Source organism: Chlamydotis macqueenii, chromosome 1 (assembly GCF_036417535.1).
Source record: "Chlamydotis macqueenii isolate bChlMac1 chromosome 1, bChlMac1.mat, whole genome shotgun sequence".
Lineage (NCBI taxonomy): Eukaryota > Metazoa > Chordata > Aves > Otidiformes > Otididae > Chlamydotis > Chlamydotis macqueenii.
This window is the reverse complement of record NC_141556.1, coordinates 204,661,816-204,680,896: the sequence shown is the minus strand read 5'-3', so window position 1 is coordinate 204,680,896 and position 19,081 is coordinate 204,661,816. Positions and strand designations below refer to the sequence as shown.

The 19,081-nt window shown below is 38.7% G+C and overlaps 1 protein-coding gene across 1 annotated transcript in view; it reads right to left on the bottom strand.

Annotated features, from left to right (window-relative positions):
* SLC36A4 (solute carrier family 36 member 4) overlaps positions 1-18,776 on the bottom strand; it is a 98,397-nt gene extending 79,621 nt beyond the window's left edge. Inside the window, exons 1-6 of the mRNA XM_086742751.1 lie at positions 18,759-18,776; positions 17,493-17,581; positions 14,922-15,017; positions 13,202-13,286; positions 4,643-4,870; positions 3,284-3,382 (exon numbers count right to left, since the gene is read on the bottom strand). Coding sequence (XP_086598877.1) covers positions 3,284-3,382; positions 4,643-4,870; positions 13,202-13,286; positions 14,922-15,017; positions 17,493-17,533 — 549 coding nt within the window. The 5' untranslated portion in view covers positions 17,534-17,581; positions 18,759-18,776. The remainder of the gene's footprint in view (positions 1-3,283; positions 3,383-4,642; positions 4,871-13,201; positions 13,287-14,921; positions 15,018-17,492; positions 17,582-18,758) is intronic.
* Between the last annotated feature and the right edge of the window lie 305 nt (positions 18,777-19,081).

Here is a 19,081-nt window from a genome sequence, read left to right as displayed (position 1 = left end):
TAAATCAATTCCCTACCTATAATTCAGTAAGCTACTGCTACCAAACGGTACACTTTCTACACTTTCCTGGGGCTCACAGGACTCTCATTTGGGATTTTCTGGCTATAAATACACACCCACGTGCTTAGAAGTACATAAGCAACAAATATAAAACAACTGGGATACACATCAGACCTATTGTACATGACTTGCATTTACACACATGCAGTAAGCACAGACAGACCACACAATTGAAGAGCAACAAGCTTGGTACAGCCCAGTCTGTCTGATTCACTGAGCATGGGCTTTTTGTCCAAGACCTGTAGGCACCAAACAAACCCAGATAAATGGCTGATTTCCTATGACGAAACTTCCAGAAGACAAAAGGAAAGATGTCCAGATACACTCAGATATATGGTAGCTAAACCTCAGCACCAGTCAGCTCCCAGTTTGACAAACAGTTCATCAACAGTTTGCGAAATGGAGATTCACAGTCACTAGATCCACACACTCCACGTAATGGGAGTTAAAGCTTTTGCTGTTCAGTTCTTCTGGCAGTGATAATACAGCAGCAGGGTGAAATATTCCAGTTCAATGCAGTGCTGACAGGTCCAGAGAAGAGAAGAGATTTGAAAACTCTCCTGTGTTATGTCAACGACAGACAATCAATTCAGATTAATTGCATGCTGGTTTGGGGTTGGTTTGGTTGGGGCTTTTTTGGGGGGTGAGGGCAGTGTTCGGTTTTTCCTTTTAAGCACACAGTAACATTCCCTGAAGTATGTAATGGTATGAGTAACAAATAAGCTGCATATAGTAGTTTCTCAAAGTTTAAAGACATTATGACCTACCATTCCCAGAAGCCTCTGCGTCTTAAAATATGCCATGTGGAACAAAAGTGTTAACTGTCTTGCAAACCTTGCTAGTGTGAGATGCAATCAGAAAGCCCTTAGAAACAGTAACAAGTGAATAAGAGATTTTAAAAGATTCACTTTTAAAAATCAATTTTTCAGGGTGATAAATTATTTGACATCTTTCAGGAAACCATGACGAACTGAGGTTCATGGTCAGAAGGCTGTGAATCAAAAAAATATTCTGAAATTTCTATCATTTTTCTTATCATCTCCATCTCTGTCAAGTCACATCTGTAGACAAATTTGAAGCAAGAAGAATAACACTGTTCTTATAAATCACTTTGCCCTCTGTAATCTCAAAGGAAAAGAAGGATGCTGAGTACATTTCTATTTTTACACACTTATCACCTAAAACTTAGCTGCTGAATCATTATAATTACAGTATCATCCTATCATTAGCTGAATATTATATTATTATACATCATATTATGATACAAGTTATTATTACACTATCGTCTCAATCTATTTGGAACTAAAGGCATTCTTGTAATTTCACAGAATCACTGAAAGATAGAATAGTTTGAGTCGGAAGGGACTTTAAAGATCATCTAGTTCAAACCCCCCTGCCATTGGTAGGGACATCTTCCACTAGACCAGGTCACTCTGTCCTGGTTCTGGCCAGGATAGAGTTAATATTTACCTGAGCTGGGTGGAGAACTGAAGCTGGTAGCCCCTATGGCTGGGATAGTTAACTAATTAGCTAACAGCTGGGGTTAATTTACCCAAATTAGCCAAAGGGCTATTCCATCCCATCTGACATCATGCTCAGTATATAAGAGAGGAGGGTGCTGAAGGGAGGCCTGCTAGTTGGAAGAGACTGGATGTGGAGATCTGTTGTGAGCTATTATACTGTATTTGTGTTCCATCACTCTCTTGTTTTCTTCTGTCATTACTGTTAAATTTGCTTTTTGTTCAATCTCAACCCGCGTGTTTGGTTTTTTTTTTCCTGGTTTTCTTTTGTTTGTCAAATCTCCTCCTATTCTCTCGGAGAGTGGGGGGAGTGAGAGAGAGACTGCGTAGTCTGGTCCCCGTTGGGGCTGAACTACGACACACTCAAAGCCCCATCCAACCTGGCCTTGAACACTTGCAAGGATGGGGCATCCACACCTTCTCCGAGTAAACAGTTCCAGTGCCTCAGCACCCTCACAGTGAAAAATTTCTTCCTTATAGCTAATCTAAATGTACCCTCTTCCAGTGTAAGGTCATTACCCCTTGTCCTATCACAACAGGCCCTTGGCAAAAGTTCTACTCCAGCTTTCTTGAGGGCTCCCTTTAGGTACTGGAAGGCTGCAGTAAGATCTCCACAGAGCTTTCTCTTCTCCAGGCTGAACAGCCCCAACTCTCTCAGCCTGTCCTCATAGGAAAGGTGCTCCAGCCTCTGATCATCTTCGTGGCCTCCTCTGGACCTGTTCCAACAGGCCCACATCTTCCTTATGTTGGGGGCTCTAGAGCCGGATGCAGTACTCCGGGTGGGGATCTACCAGAGCAGAGTACACCTCCCTTGACCTGCTGGCCATGCTTCTTTTGATGCAGCCCAGGATATAGTTTGCTTTCTGGGCTGCAAGCACAGGTCACTCTGTGTGCTGCAAGCAGACATTGCCGGCTCACGTTGAGCTTCTCATCAACCAACATCCCAAGTCCTTCTCCTCAGGGCTGCTCTCAATCCTTTCAACCCCCAGTCTGTATTGATACTGAGGGTTGCCACGACCCAGGTGCAGGACCCTGCACTTCGCCTTGTTGAAGTTCATTAGGTTTGCATGGGCCCACCTCTCCAGCCTGTCAAGGTCCCTCTGGATGGCATCCCTTCCCTCCAGCGTGTTGATGGCTTGGTGTCATTCGCGAACTTGCTGAGGGTGCACTCTATACCACTGTCCATGTCACCGACAAAGATGTTAAACAGCACTGGCCCCTGTATTGACCTCTGAGGAACACCACTCATCACTGGTCTCCACTTGGACATTGACCCGTTGACCACCACTCTCTGAGTGTGACCATCCAGCCAATTCCTTATTCACCAATTGGTCCGTCCATCAAATCCATGCCTCTCCAGTTTAGAGACAGGGATGTTGTACAGGACACTGTCAAATGCTTTGCACAAGTCCAGGTAGATGACATCAATTGCTCCTCCCTTGTCCATCAACACTTAAGGCCAGTAATTTGAGAAGGTGCTAAGTGTCCAAGTAGCAACCGGTATTCACCAAACTCCCCTTTGATGGGGACGCTGTGTTCTCAACTTTTGCCTTATTTCACAAGATAAACTAACCCTTTTCATATCAATATGGGAGATCAGTGCTTCAAGAAAAGTAACAAAATAACAACAGGAGTAAAACTGCCTGTATCCCATCATGTAGCACAGATTCAGGCATTCTGAAGAGTCAGTAAAAAGCACTTACCACACCGATTCCTTCAAACGCAAATATTGCAGTCCCAAAAAACAGTGGATATTTCTTCCAGCCAACCACAGGAGGCAGTTTTCGAGGATCTACTATACCCTGAAGAAAAGAAAGCAAAACAGTCCTATATCTAAAGCGCATCAGCCTTTCCTACAATTTTGATTGAGAAAATTCAGTATGTGTGGACAGTGGTGTACACATTGCTATTTACAATCCCTGGTTTTCCTCCCAAACTTAGTCCTTTATACACATTTATAGCCACTTTCTCACCCACACACAGACACTTGCAGACATATTTATTCTTGGTTCACATTACTGACAATAGAAATTTTCACATTTAAAGTATCACACTGGTGTATATGAGTAAGCATCAATTAAAATAAAAGAGAGAGCTCAGATCTCAAGCTTAATCTTCTGCAAACTTCTCAGAATATTGCATTTTCTAATCTGCTTTCACACTGCACAGATATTCTTCATAACCATCAGGGACAGTAAAAGAAAATCTTTTTAATACAAGTTGAGTTCCTGCAGAACAATCAATTACTTTCTGTCTCCCCCAATCTCTTCTACGTAACTTCTCCTGCCTCCTTGCCCAGCCAATAACTCTCACTGGCTTTTCTGCCTTCCTCCTCATCCTCCACTTTCCACTCATCTCATCACACTCATGCGAAAGCTTTCTCAAACGACAGTGGCACTCACCACCCATTACACCATATGTGCAACAGTGTTTATCACTTATCACTTTTAAAAAATCATAAGAAAGAAAAATTTAGAGGTTTCTACATGTGATTTCTTTTCCATCATCAGTTTAATTATTTGCCATTACTAAATGCCTCAAAAAAAAAAAAAAAAAAACAGCAGCAACCCAGAAAATACAGCAACTATTCAATTTCTTAGGAGATGGAAGCCTGGAATATGCATTCTTCAAGAGCAAGTCTTAAATTTTTGCTGACTGTACTGGAGAAACATTAGAAATAAACATTGCTGTTGAAATTGTTCTTCTGTTGCAACAAAAAGTTTGACCACAGATTAAAACCTTGCAAGTTCTGCCAGCAACCCATAAAAACTCACATATTCTTCCACTCAAGGACTCCAAGTCATTACAATAAATATTTTTACTATCTTAAGTGCAGCAACATTATCCTTTCTTTCAAAATTACTGTAAAAGTCCGTGTTTAAAGCATGTCTCGGGTATTAAGGCAGCTCCTTAAATTAAGATGCCTCAATAAAACACAAGATAATTCTGCCTTTCAGAAACTGTCAGTCAGTATATATCTATCGCAGACCAACTGTCACATGCAACAAGTACAACTTGCCACACTGGAAAAAAGAAGATATAATAAACTTTTTTATACTCACTCTAACAATGTACTGGTAAATTATCACCAGGCTGACAGCCATGGAGAGATTGGCAAGCAATGAAAGCAAGGACAGGCTCTTAAGGTCACGAATAAAGACCAGGAGGATCATGAATGGCAGGAAACACAGCATGTATATTCGTAAATCAGTACTCTTCCTCTCAAAAGAACTGCTGGTGGCACTGACATTTATGGGAACAATCTTGTTCTCCAAGAATCCTTCATGGACCTGTAGAAAAAATAATTTAAAAACCCATGTTAAACAGTAGTTGTACTGAGTACACAGTTACATTGCTGTTTTTCTACAGGGGAATTTGTCCCTCTGCTTTGCCTGCTAATTGTCAGGTGTTTTGGATCCCTGTACTGTCGGTGCAGAGGGGAAGACAAAGTACTCTTAGCAAATGTTTCATCCTTAACACAAATGATGAAATTAGGACCTGAAAGACCTGAAACCATTTTTAGCCCATCACTGACTAAAATCAGGAAAACCACATGAGCAGTTTAGATCAGATTCCTTCCAGAAACAGAGAGTACGGTAAAATGAATGCAAGCGAGATGGTCTAACTATTAGAGTTAGAATTTTCCTGTGGAGAGTAAGGGATTGAGATGACCAACTGCTACAGTACCTGAGTTCAGTCCCTAATAACCTTCTGCCTGCCATCCACATCACAGCAGTATGCATACAAAAGAATGGGAGAATATGAACCTGTCTATTTTAATTCAAATTATTTTAATTTTGCTTAATTTCATTCTTTTACTAATCAATATTAACTCAACTTAAAAAAAAAGAGCTCTGAGAGAGTTGAGAGTCCTGTATCCATTAAGTTGATATAAATTAATGCCTATAGATAAACAGAACAGTGGTACACAATGTGAAAGTGTGTTAAGTTTTTTGTCTATAACATTACAACAGTTGCCTGTGATGCAATTCAGAAGACTGAGTTTGCCAATATTCACAACTCTTATTGCAACTTTTGGAAAAATGTCAGTCTGGCCGTAATTGCCAAAATCTGTTTTGTGGAAATATATTCTGTGCTATGTGCACACGATGATGAAAACATCAAGGGCTGGTGGTTATTCTGCTTGCTGCAAAATTACAGCAGTTCAAATCCATTTGTTTTAAATCTTAACATGCCTTTTCCCTAGAAGCTGTTCTTTCCTTTCCCCTTCCATTGCATTTGCCATCTCACAAACCAGCACATGCCTGTGCTTAATCTGTTTATGCTGCAGAAAGCCTTTGGCTTGATGACTACAGAAAGATGCCTAGACAGTGGAAAAAAAAAAAAAAGTTCCTTATAGCACAAACAGACTTCAACAAAAAATGAGAAATCAATATATAACAAAACAACTGAATACAATACTTTGACTCCTAGGTACTGTCAGACAACCAGCTACTATAGCCACAGCCTTAAAAGTTACTATAGAACTGAACTCAGAGGAAGACTGTATAACCCTGCAAACCCAGGAAGTGTACGAGTGTAGCAGTTCTTAAATATTATTATCCTTATCACACAGTTCATAGGCATGGTCCAAAGACTGGTTAATTTATGGGCATTTTTTTCAATGTCATTTGTTCTTTAAAATGTCAGTTATTATCTGTGCAAGTGAAATAATAAGATTCTAGATTGTGCCTAAAAAATCCAAACACGTTAAGCTGTTACAATAGAAGGGGTATGTATTACCATTACAATGTAAGGTTTTATGCAGCCACATCAGTCCTAAGCAAACACCACAATTATCAGTACTTAATCAGTACCTTTTTTATCTTAGCTCACAGTAACTCAGGGCTATTAATTTTTTACTTTGATGAAAAGGACGAAGCAGAGAAAAGAGGACAGGCTGGAGGTACAGTAGGCAATCAAGGGATCATTGGGACTGTGATACCTTCACGAGGCAGAGGGAGTTAGGTGATAATGTAAAATCAAGTGTATAAAAAACAAGTCATTCTAATTGGCAAGTCTGCCAAAACTCAGACCTGACAAGTCTAGGAGAAAAAAACATTGCACAATTCATTCTATTTCCATTGTTTCAAACAGTCTACAAACTCAGGAAGACAGAATTAACTTAAAATTATTTTCTCTGTAACAAAAAGCACTAGATACATATTTTTAATTATGAAGAAGGGAAAGATAAAAGACATAATTCTGGAACCATATGTTTTCCAGAAATCTCAATTTAAATGAAAACAGAGGACATCAGTCATTACAGAAACACTGACGGTTTCCACATTGCAAGAATCTTAAGTGTCACTTATAAGACATTGAAGATGTTAGTCTTCATTAAAATAACATTTTTCGAAAGCTACGAAGAAGAGCTAAATACATTTAGAACTGAATTCCAGTGAATTCACACAGCTACAATAACTCCCCTCTGCCAAGCAATATGTCAAACACTTAATCAAACTACTTCCCTAACGCCACATGAAGTACAGCTCTCCGCAGAAGTTTCCTGCTTTCCCATCATACTTAGAACAGAAATACAGAACAAGCACTTTAACAGCCTTTCACTTTAACAACAGTCTCGTGTGTTTACTTGCTTGCATGCATTTGCAGGTAGCCAGAGGTGCCAGGACACATAAGAAGGTTTTATAAGAATTACAGTGTGATTTGAGCATGTAAGTGCAGTTGAAAACCTTAGCTACAATAAATAACCTAATGTGCCTTCAATTTATATAAATGTTTGTAAGCCTGATGAGTTATTTAAAAAAAAAAAAAATTATTCCTAAAAAATAACTGCAGGCAGGATAGAACTCAGGTTCTAAAATACATTTTTAAAATACCACAGTATAAACCAACTTCTACTCAAATCATTTCAAGTATTCAATCATTTCATTTTTTTTCTTAATACAAAGACATTCTATTTTTATACAAAAACCCCAATAAAAAGTTCATAAAATCAGAAATATAATATTTGGACACAGCTATACCCATACACAAGCACAGGAGGACAGCTTATTCCCTTTTGTGGATATGTACAGCTTAAAATCAGCTTTGTACCAATAATGCAGCTTTAACAACGTCACTCAGGGCAGTACCACTCACACGTTTAGGCAAGGCCGCAGGAAATACCCATACCACAGAAGGGGATTTTGAGATGTGACAGAATAGTGATTCTGTACATTGACTCAGAAGAGGCACACCAGATAAGATCCAGCAAAGATTAATCTTGTAGGAGAACTGAACAAACAGGCAAGAGTGACTGACAGGTGGAAGAAAGCTGAGTCAGAAAATAAAATGCAAAAATTATTTAAAAAAGGAGCACTCCACTGTTTTAGAGTGGAGCAATTGGCTGTGAGAGGTTTGACAGCAAAGAGCAGCAGAGGAAAACTCTAATGAAGATGAGATTATACTGATTTGTTCAGGTGCAGGCTAACATTACTGTCACTTTCAAAGTATTTTACTAGATTTAAAAAAAAAAAAAAATCACCTGTTCTAATAAGTAACAAAATACAAAGGAGCAGGAGGATTTTTTTTTCCTAGAAACTCTTTCGCATATGCTGTTTAGCTCAGTAGAGGTTTACTGCTGATTGTCTTAGGATGGACTACGACTCACTTTCTGTCTAACCTAGTCTCCTAAATATTAGAATTAATATAATCTCAGATTCGTATTCTGGACTACAGTCACTTTCAATCTCCTGCTGCTCTCTGCTAGCGCGTCACTGCCTATGGCAGTCATGCTGGGCCAAGAACAGCAAACATTCTGATTGCCTCTTTCCTATAAACAAAGCAATATAATATGAAATACCACTGGAGTATCAGCCAACTTAGACAAATCTTTTCAATTATCCATTCAATGGATCTGTGCTTGAAAAAGGCATACACACATATTCTTTTGTATGTCACAGAGCTCTATGGATATTGTTTCACTTCCAATCTGAACACACATTGGCTGTATTTTGTTCTGTGCTTACCATGACTGGACTTGGGAGTTCCACAAACTTATCCCTAAACCACATGAGGAAATATTGTTAGTGATTTAGAAAGGAAATACATAGTCACTGAAGTCCCTAGTCACAAGGGGACTGCATCAAAAGTCACTTCTGTTATTTGAGCACTAACTCACACGACGGTGTGATGTCTGAAACAACTTTGTTTACAGGAGTGGACCACCTAATGTCTCATTTACATACCCCAAGCACAGCAGCCACCCAGTTCAGCCATATCCATGAAGATCAAACACTACTGCAAATCTGGTTATCAGACTCCTGATGTCAAGCACTTAGAAAACTACTAATGCACAACTAGTGACTGCAGAAAATTCAGTTCAACTGCTGAACACACTTCTTACACGCACCAACTCAGAAGCAAGAAATAATTTTGTCTCCTCAGTCTCTTCAACCAAGACCACTGTTGAGTTGCCTGTATCCCAAAACTCACTCCTTCTGTCATACAGCCTACAGACTTTTCAACATCAAGTGGGATCATCAAATCAGTAGTCTTTCAGCTCATTAGATCCTTCTAATTCCTTCCTTATTCAACTCGCAGCAACATCCAGTACAATAGGCAAGGCCAGATCAGGCAGATAAAGACCATATTGTAAGCCTGTAATTCAGATTAAAAAGCCAAATAAATGTTTGACAGTTCATTTAGTTCTGGTATTTCATTATTACTCAGTACTCAGCTTTGCAACATTTTAAACTCTTCTAATTTTATGTCTAAGTACAATTTCATAAGTTTGGCTTTTTATTTCCTTTTTAGAAAAATAATTTTAAAAATACCAAAATTCCACCAGGTAGCATCCCACTGATGGGTCAACTTCAAAGCGCTAAAGATCTAATAAAGTGCTCCCACACAGCAAGAACAGAGTTTCATTTTTTAGCTTTATGAGCAAACAATGAGAAAAGGACACTTTTCCAGAGAACTCAGCAAATATTCACAACCAAATTGATAAATGCCAAGACTTATAGGGTCTTCTGTTGCTCAAGCAGGAAAAGCAAAGTAACTATGGCATAAAAAGGGACCATGCTCTTTTGGGCACAGATTCTTTTCTCTAATCCCAGTGTGCTTCTGCCCCAGTCTTGCTCTTGTCAACTTCCAGCTCTTGTTCCAGATTTACCATTTTTCTCCAGTTCCAGATATCTTCACCTGTAAGCCCCATATTTGTATGCTGCCAGACTTAACCAGAACTCTCACCACCAATCTGAGCTTCTTTGGTGCCCCAGGAAAATATTCCTTAGGAAAAGCTTCATTTAAAGTTTGATGTAACTGGAAGTAGGGTATTGTAGCACAAAGAACCTGGAAAACTCTAATGTAATGCAGACAACATTGTTATCATCCCAAAGACACTAATGAGAAAAGATTTAGTACCAGAAATTATATTGCATATCCATTACTGAGAAGGGTATATCAAACATTTTGCAGAGTTCAAAAGACGAAATATATATTTTGATTCACATGCACAACTGTGTGTCTAACTAAATATTCAGCTCAAAGTAATGTGGACTGATGAATACTCAATTTACGTGCCAGAACCATTCTAAAATGCTTTGTTGCTTTTTTGTTCTGTGAAATAGTAAGTAAGGTAAGGGAAGAGACTACTAAGTTGGGTTTGGTACTAGTTTTAACTAGGAATATCAAAAAGGGATCTCAGTGGCGGTTCTCACTGGTTTCAGTGGGCTGTTTGCACACACCAATACATAAACGTAATAAAAGTATGGAGCATAATCCAGAGGTATTGGTCACGGAGTGGTATTAGTAGTATTTTTACTGTTTTTCCTTTATCTTAGTTCTTCACCCTCCTATTCCCTCTGTTCACCCACCTCATCCTTCCACTACCTTAAACAATGAGTTAAAGCAGTACCAATTTGTGTTCTTTGGTGCCCTCTATGGGACAGACTTCTGCAACAGAAAGTTGTCGGGAAGAAACCACAGCCACCTGCCTCCCAGAAGATTCTATGAGCACAGGGCAATCTAAATCAGATACACCTGAAAGTGGAACTTCTGAATTGCTGATGACTTTAATTCATTCAGAGGGTACACAACATGGGTTTCTGCAGATTGCTTTCATTTAAGATCTTTCAATCTTTCTTTCTTCAAGAAAGTAGCAACAAGTTTCCTGAAAAGGTTTTGGTTTTCTTTCAAAACCTACAAAAGCTCAGATCAATAAGCGTTCAGCCTCCTCTTTTGCTTAAGGTCAAAATACATATGTAACAACTGGTTGATGAGATACATATTTGATAGGAAAGGTTTCAATTTGAACTTACATTATGAAGGATGCAATAAAAATCCCCACTTCAAAAGGCCAGCAAAAGGACATCAGATGTAAAATAGGATTTTTTGGTATCAAGACAGTTTGTGACAGTGGGATTGTACTTTTCTCTTCCAAGATGCAAATTACAGAGTATCCAGCATTGAAATACACAAATTCTCCTCATCTCAACAGGATCTTCATCCGTAGAACTTGGAATAGTTTTTAAACACAATATAAATGCTCATTTACAAGAGGAGGGGGAAAAACATACTATCTTCAATGTACTAACTGCCCAGGGGGACATTCTTCTTCCTCATCGCATAGTCAAGCTGTGCAAAGACACCTTTATCCTACCTTTTGGGTAAATAAGAGTCCATATGGATGATTAATGCTCAGTAACCTGCCACACCTTATTCCTCACCAACTTCACTAATTACAGAAGCACACATTTAGATACAGGCTCAGATTCATCCTCATTAGCTTTACGTTAAGTGACTAACCATAATCTTCTGAGCAGAAAACACAGCAGAGTACATTGGTAGAGTCCTCCTGGCATCTTAATAAGCCTGTGGAGGAGAGAGCACCAGAAGCTCAAAGAGCCTGTGGCTCCTGTCTGAGTAGCCCACCAATGCTGGCTGACCACTCACAGGCCACCTGCTCAGACACACAAACTGCTGACTGCAACTGCTGAGTGTGCAAAGATGAAGGATCAGGAAACTCATCAACAGAAGAATCTCCACTGATGAGAAAAAGAAGCACTTAGAAGGACTGGAGAATGAGACACAAAAAAAACCCCAGAAAATAACTGAAAGCAGGAGCAGCTGTCATGAAAGTGATAGGCATGGTTTTGTTTACTTTTCTCAGTGACAGGTGGTTGAGGGGGAGAAAAGGGGGTGTGTATAGGCATTTGTGGTTCTGGGGATCCATTTGCAATTTTTAATTGCCATTTCATAAATATAGCATGACAAAATATTTGATTTTTAGACATCCTTAAATAAATCAGCTTGCATAAATGAACCACAGTATTTTTCTAATAATTAATATCCTATCTATTGTTAAATCTATAACATATTGAAATGTGTTTGCATATGTTTAATACAACATATTACATGTGTAATAGTATTTACAGTAAAACACATTAAATGCTACATGAGCTGTGCTATTTAATATTTTAAGTAATAACACAGATGATGTAGTAAGCAGGGTTTAAACACCTATTCCAGATGCAAAGTGAAAGAACATTGACGAACAAGATTAAAACTCAACCTTGAGAACTCTTAAAAAACAATCCAGTAAGGAAAAATAAAGGATTCTATAGGTCAGCAGAAACCATCTATGCAGAAAGAAGAACCAGAAGAATCGATTAGAATGCAGCTCTGCAGTAAGGATCAAGAGATGACAGTGGATTACAAGTCAATCATGAGTTAGCAATGACATGCTCCTGCAAAATGACCATTATACTGGAATGTCAAGTCTGGAATATGATCTGTAAGATCTGTGAAATAGCTTTCAGCTCTATTGGTCACAAACAAAATTTACACTAGAGTCGTATAACCAACTTCAGGGATAAAAAAAAAAGAGAGAGATGCAGCCAACTGCAGAACATTCACAGAAAAGCAAGAAGAATTAGTAGATTCTATAATGTCTCCCCTCTACTAGATAGACAGGAGACATGATAACAATATTAAAAAATATTAAATGTAGCAACAAATATAAAATAATAAATTCCTTATAGCTAGGACATGAAATAAAGGACTTACAACGCCAATAAGAAATTTTAAGCTTCTACAAAGAAGCAGCTGTCTAACAGATAAGAAAGCATTGGAATTGACAACTGAGGTGGCTGCGGAAATTGCAATGTCAGGCATTTTTAAGAACAAAAACCAGGACTGATTTAGATACAATGGATTCTGTGGCACATGAGATCACTAGAGAAAAGGGAAGAGACTAAACAAGAACCAAAGAAAGATTCCAGTAACATGAAAAGGAAAAAATATACCCAGGAGGTTAAGGGGGGGAAAAAGGAAGTCAGCAGAAGGCCTAGCAAAAAAAAAAAAAAAAAATTCAGGCACAACTGGCTCCTAGACCAGTTTCAGTCTTATAATTTACACAATTAATTTTTAAATTCAAAAAACAAATCAGAGGGCAACGAAGCCACAAAAACTTTCAGGAGATCTGAATGCAGTTCACTTTGCACACTGCTGCTTTCAACCAGAAGCTCTTTTGTGGAAACCATGGTAGAACTCATCCTGTGTATCTCTCAGCTTCACATTTTACAAGTAGTTCTGTTGGACTTTATAAAAATAGGAAAATAAAGTGAGGAAAAATGAATCTATAACCATAACTGTTTCCATACAGTAACATTACTCACTTGTTTCACATTTTCTGCCAAGAACACAACATAAACGCTACAAAATCCCAGCTGTGTTACCACTAGGAAAAAGTCAACAATACACCTGAGGAAGAAAAAACAAACACACATTATACTTAGGATCGAAGCAATTAACTCATTTCTATCTAATATACACTCAGTACTCCTTTTTACAGCAGTCAAAATCCTGGATTCAAATGCCACATTAATGTTATTAGCACTGCTGTGCAGGTTCCTCTTATGGCAAAACAGGATGGTTTTGTATATGTTTGGTTTTTAACAGAACATCGAGTGGGCATCAAATTTTCTCAAAAAAAAAAAAAACAAAAAGAAGTTACTCGCATATTTTAAAGTGGCATAAAATGAAATTCAAAGACCTAACAATGTGGTATAGATACAAGCAATGAACATCTATATTCAATGCACATATAAATCCTGCTGGGTCCATTAGCCCCTAACACAGTAGTTTTCCACCAAGTGCAGAGACTAAATGTCTTATACAGTCTAAGTTATATAAGTTTCAGCAATTCAAGATGACAAACATTTTCACATCTTACTAAATGGGTCTACATCAATGCATCCAAATACACATTCAGACACTGTATCTCATTGAAAAACATTCTAAACTACCATTCAGATTGGTTTTGAAAAATGTTATACACCATAGCGCCCTGAAGACATGCTGTGATGAAACTCTTTGCTAAAGTCAGGCACACAGTGGAGATCAGCCTCAGAGAACAGATTTGCTGCAGCACAGTGTGTCTGGAAATCAAATTGCCATTTGTGGCTCGTAACATTTTGGTGCATTACAGAATTTTCATTATATTTCACTACAAAACAATTTTCCCTCTACTTTGAGCTCTACTCCATTTCTATGCAGTCATCACAAAAAAAAAGCTTAAAAGACCAGCTCATCTTTTTCTTATGCAAAACAAAGTAACGGCCAAAACATACCACACAACGTGCTGCACCCTTGAGAATCACAGGACCAAAAAAAACTATTCCTCAAGTGAGCAAAAAAACCACTTTAAATTAATGTTGAACATGTCTGAGTTTTTGAGTTTCACATCTGTGTAGTCATAGCATAAACTCCATAAACAGCTATATAGCAACAAATTATAAAAAAAAAATAATAGTCTTTTTTAAAAGAGGAATGAAGTATTTAAGAGACATAACAGACTATTAATATCTCCATATAATTATTGCAAAATATCGTAAATATTTCTCCATTATTTGTATGTTATATTTAAAAAATAATCAAAGAACTGCTTCGCTTCCTTTCAGAATAAATATATTGAAGTAATTCACATCTGAAGTGTCAACCTGCTTAAAGTGTGAACTGTGATGCAGAGAAATCTGTTTATGGTAAAAGAGAACGAAAACTTAAATTACTTCACTACATTAGACAATACAGAATGCATTTCTGGTTATACCACATCTCTTCCTATATTACTAAACAGAATTCTCTTCTTCACAGCTGTTGTGGACCTGAAAATTGAAATGTCTAACAGAGGGAGACACTCCCCAGTCCTCCCATGTCACCACTACCAGCTGGCTGCAGGAAATAACAAATAACACTGCATAAAAATATTTGAAGCATGGAGAACATAGTCTTAGAGCAGGTAACATCTTAGTAAAAAGGAAATCTCCTAACCATTCCAAATGTAGCCATAAAATTTTAATAACAAATGTATTAAATCAAATGTTAATGTAAACTTACCGTCCCCAAGAAGCTCGTTTCTGAAGAGCAGTCAGAGGCCCCACTTCCATGGCGTAACTAACTGTATCGCTATACCCTAGCGAGGATATTTTCATCCTGAAATCAATGAGTGAAGGAAGAATGGAGTTACTGGAAATGATGAGGGTCTAGGTTCCTACCTTGAAAATGCTGGTGGGCTCCCAGGGTTATAAGTCATCATCTGAGGCACCATTCGTGGCTGATAAATTTTAGAGGTATGGTTTGGGCTTTCTTCCCCCAGGAAGGGCTATTCAGCCCTCTACAAGCATGTGAACCACAGTGCTGCTTCCCCCAGATTTAACAGTACAAAATCAGTTTCTTACAGAACAAGTTCCTTGACAAATTAATCCAAAATTAGATTCTTATAATATCAGCTTAAGAAATTCATCTCAAATCTAGAAGTCGCAAAGAACTTCAACAGGATTAAACAGATTTTCCTGGACAAGCAGTCAATCACAATTGTTTCAGTAATCTTAGTTCTATATACATATTTGCATACTTTGTAGTTCAAAACTACTGAGGAAAAAGCAAAGAAGTCAGGAATTACACGATCCTTTCACTGTACAGCATCACATTAAGTTGGTAAGAGTTTTTCCAGCTACAGAGACACAAACAGTTTTGTTTTTCTATTCAGTTCAAAAAATTCATGGCACATTTTTAAATGCAAGACTGTCCTACTGTTTCTTTAACACGTGACAGTAAGATAAAAATGTTTAATAAAAGTCACTATTAATCAAAATACTTTATCAGTCAAATTTGAATAACTGCTTCCCCTTCTAGTAATATACATCTTACTCAGAGGAGTATTTAGTGTTTATCTGCTCACTAGCATCATTTTAGCACATGCCTTCAGCACTATAATTTTGAAGAATCAAGTTGTCACAATCCAAAGAGACCAAGGTAACATATAATCATGACAGACATTAACAGCAATTCTTAGTTAATCTTTTATTCCTATGAAGTACCTATAAACTGGCTATTTACAAATTGGACAGTTTTCAAAGCTATGAAGATTCAGAAGCTATGAAGAAAGCTATGAAGATAAAGAAGGACTAAAGGACTGAGTCTAAGCAATTAAAACCACAATAAGAAAGATCTCATCATTTGTCAGTGTTCTGGTTTTGTTGGGGGGGGGCGGGGGGGCTAAGGTGGCAGCTTCTGTAGGAAACTGCAAATAGAAATTGCTCCCCTTTGTTTAGTGGACTCGGACGGACCTAGGGCGGACCTACTGCTGGCCAAGGCCGAGCCAATTGGTAACAGAATGTTCCGTGATAATGCCTCTGCAATAACACGTATTTAAGAAGGGAAAACAGGAAAAAGAAAAGAGAAGATGTGAAGCAGCTGAGCGGGGGCGGAGAGAGAGAGGCGTGAGCCTTGTGGGCCTTCCAGGCCTCACCCTCTGGCCTCCCGCCGGGCAGCCGACTGGGCCCTACTCAGCCCAGCCCACCTGCAAGAAGTGGAGAGGAGATGAGAAGTGAATAAGATGTAAAAAGGATCCTGAGAGGCGTCTGCCAGCCTGTTGTGAGGAACGGCTGCAGATGCCAAGGTCAGTTCAGAAGGAGGGGGAGGAGTAATATGGCTCCTGGCCAAGATTCCTCTGCAACTCGTGGTGAAGACCATGGTGGAGCGGGTTGTCCCCCTGCAGCCCATGGAGGTCCATGGAGGAGCAGAGATCCACCTGCAGCCCGTGGAGGACCCCACGCTGGAGCAGGTGGAGGCCTGAAGGTGGCTGTGGCCCGTGGAGGGCCCGCTGGGACAGCTGTTCTGGAGGGACTGCACCCGTGGAAGAGATGACCCACGCTGGAGCAGTTTCACGAAGGACTGTGGCCCGTGGGAGGGACCCCACAAAGGAGCAGGGGAGGAATGCGAGGAGTTCTTCCCCCGACCATGAAGTAGCAGCACAAAACAACGCGTGATGAACTGACCGCAATCCCCATTCCCTCTTCCCCCCTGTGCCGCTCGGGGGGGGAAGGCAGTAGAGATAATGTTAAGCCCGGGAAGAGGGAGGGGTGGGGGGAGGTTATCTTGTTCCCTGTCTCATTCTCCTGCTAGTTTTAGAAATAAATGAATAGTTTTCCCCAAGTCGAGTCTGTTTTGCCCGTGACGGTAACTTTAAGGATTTCTCCCCATCCTTATCTCAAACCTCGAGCCATTTTTCCTTATATCATCTCCCCCTGTTCTCTCAGAGGGTGGGGGGAGTGAGAGAGAGACTGCGTAGTCTGGTCCCGATCAGGGCTGAACTACGACAGTCAGCTAAGACAGGGAACAGGATACCAGGTAAAACCAACCAAATTAAACCAACTTAATTTTGTGTATGAGCAGAAAAGAAATATTTTTTCAATGTATTAAAGCAGTGTTGCACAAAGCACAGCTATCATTTATAAGCTGCACAATAAGAATTTGAATGTTGTTTCTTGCAAGTACAAGATTCTGATCTGATGAAACTGCTACAGCACCAGGACATTCTGTAGGCCAAAAGTCAGAAATAGAAAAGAAGAAAGAAAAAAAAATAATAGTCAAATCCATTAAAAGAATGAGTAGTTCCACATTTACCTCTGACATAGACAGTGGCTGCAACGTACCAAGATGTGCATACAGTGAACAGATATAACTCCTATGAGCACAAGGCTGATTGGTCCAATCTGGTATAAGGGGAAAAAAAAAAGAGGACACGGGAGATAAACAGAATTTTTCATGAAAATGTGCTGGGGGAAAATCTTTACAAACAAGAATTTCACATTGTAGCAAACAAATTATTAAAAATTTTATGCAATTGGATTTTCTTCCCCTCTCAGGGGGATTTTTTATGGCTTATGCTGCTGATTTTTCATGGCTTTCTTTACTTTTAGTTCACTAGCTGACAGAAGGCTAGCTACTGGAGGGCAATCAAGCTATAAATACCAAATGGGCGTGAACAACTTCACTCCTCTAACAGCTTCATTATTTGCCAAAAAAAATTGTCAAGACAGAAGACTGCATATTTTGTAAAATTCAAAACAGTGGTTCGTACCACTTTAAAGCGGCAATATTAATGACAATAAAGGTTTCTTTGCTTTACATTAGTAGACTTGATTATGTGCAGTATAAAAAAAAAAAAAACAACCCACAACCCCAATCACTTCTACAATTAAAATTTTTAGATAATTTTCAAACAAAATAATTTGTTTCAGAGTAGAAGTCTGACCAAAAGTTTTCACAGAAGGTACTTGCTTTTCACATGTAACTTTCATTCTTAAAGTGAACATCCTGTAATAAAGAATTACAGTATTATTTAGTCAATATGGTGAATATTTCAACTGATTAAATTTACCCTGCCTTACGAAATGCATTGTTTGTTACCCAGTATAATCCAGCCTGTGCTATACCCTGCTCCTGGTAGACAGATTTAACAAGCTGATGCTGCATCCTAGGACATAAAATCTGGCTAGAGGGGAAATCTGGACAAAGATAAGACAAGCTCATAATAACAATTCCCATGAGACATCATAGGAGTGTGAGTAAATCAAAATCTTTCTCTTTCTGACAAAGTTTTTGTTTTCGCCAGAAAAATACTTTGGCTAAGCAAAAACACAACACATGCTCTAAAGTCTTCAGGGTGAAGTAGTAACTTTAAAAAAAAAATTAAAATCTCAATCTTCAGTACCAACTTCACCAGACTCAAGAGGAAAAGTAAATAAAAAATAAAAAATAAATTAAACATAACCCTGTTGAATTTGGTAGTGACAAAGTCTTGAGATTTTAGTTTTTCAGGCTCAGACACGTATCTGTAGATCTTTCTAGATAATTTTTCTAATCTATGAAAAATAACTGAATTTTTACCACAATGCCAGCATTTTTTATTGCAAGTGGAAGACCAAGAAGTCCAGTTCCAATGTTTCCCTTGAGGAGGTGCATAAGTGTTTGTATAAACCTGAGAATAAAAATATAAAGTCACATTAGAAGTACACTGAGATTGGTCGGGGGAAAAAAATTTAAAAAAAAAATAAAAAAAACAAAACCACACCCTCCGTCACTTATTAATAAGAGGATAAATTGTGAGCTTCAACTACTTTAAGGTGGTTCGGCTACTTTAAAGAATGTCCAGCACATTCAAACAATGTTCTTATTCACGTTTCCATGTGAGCTCTGTCAAATAGAACATA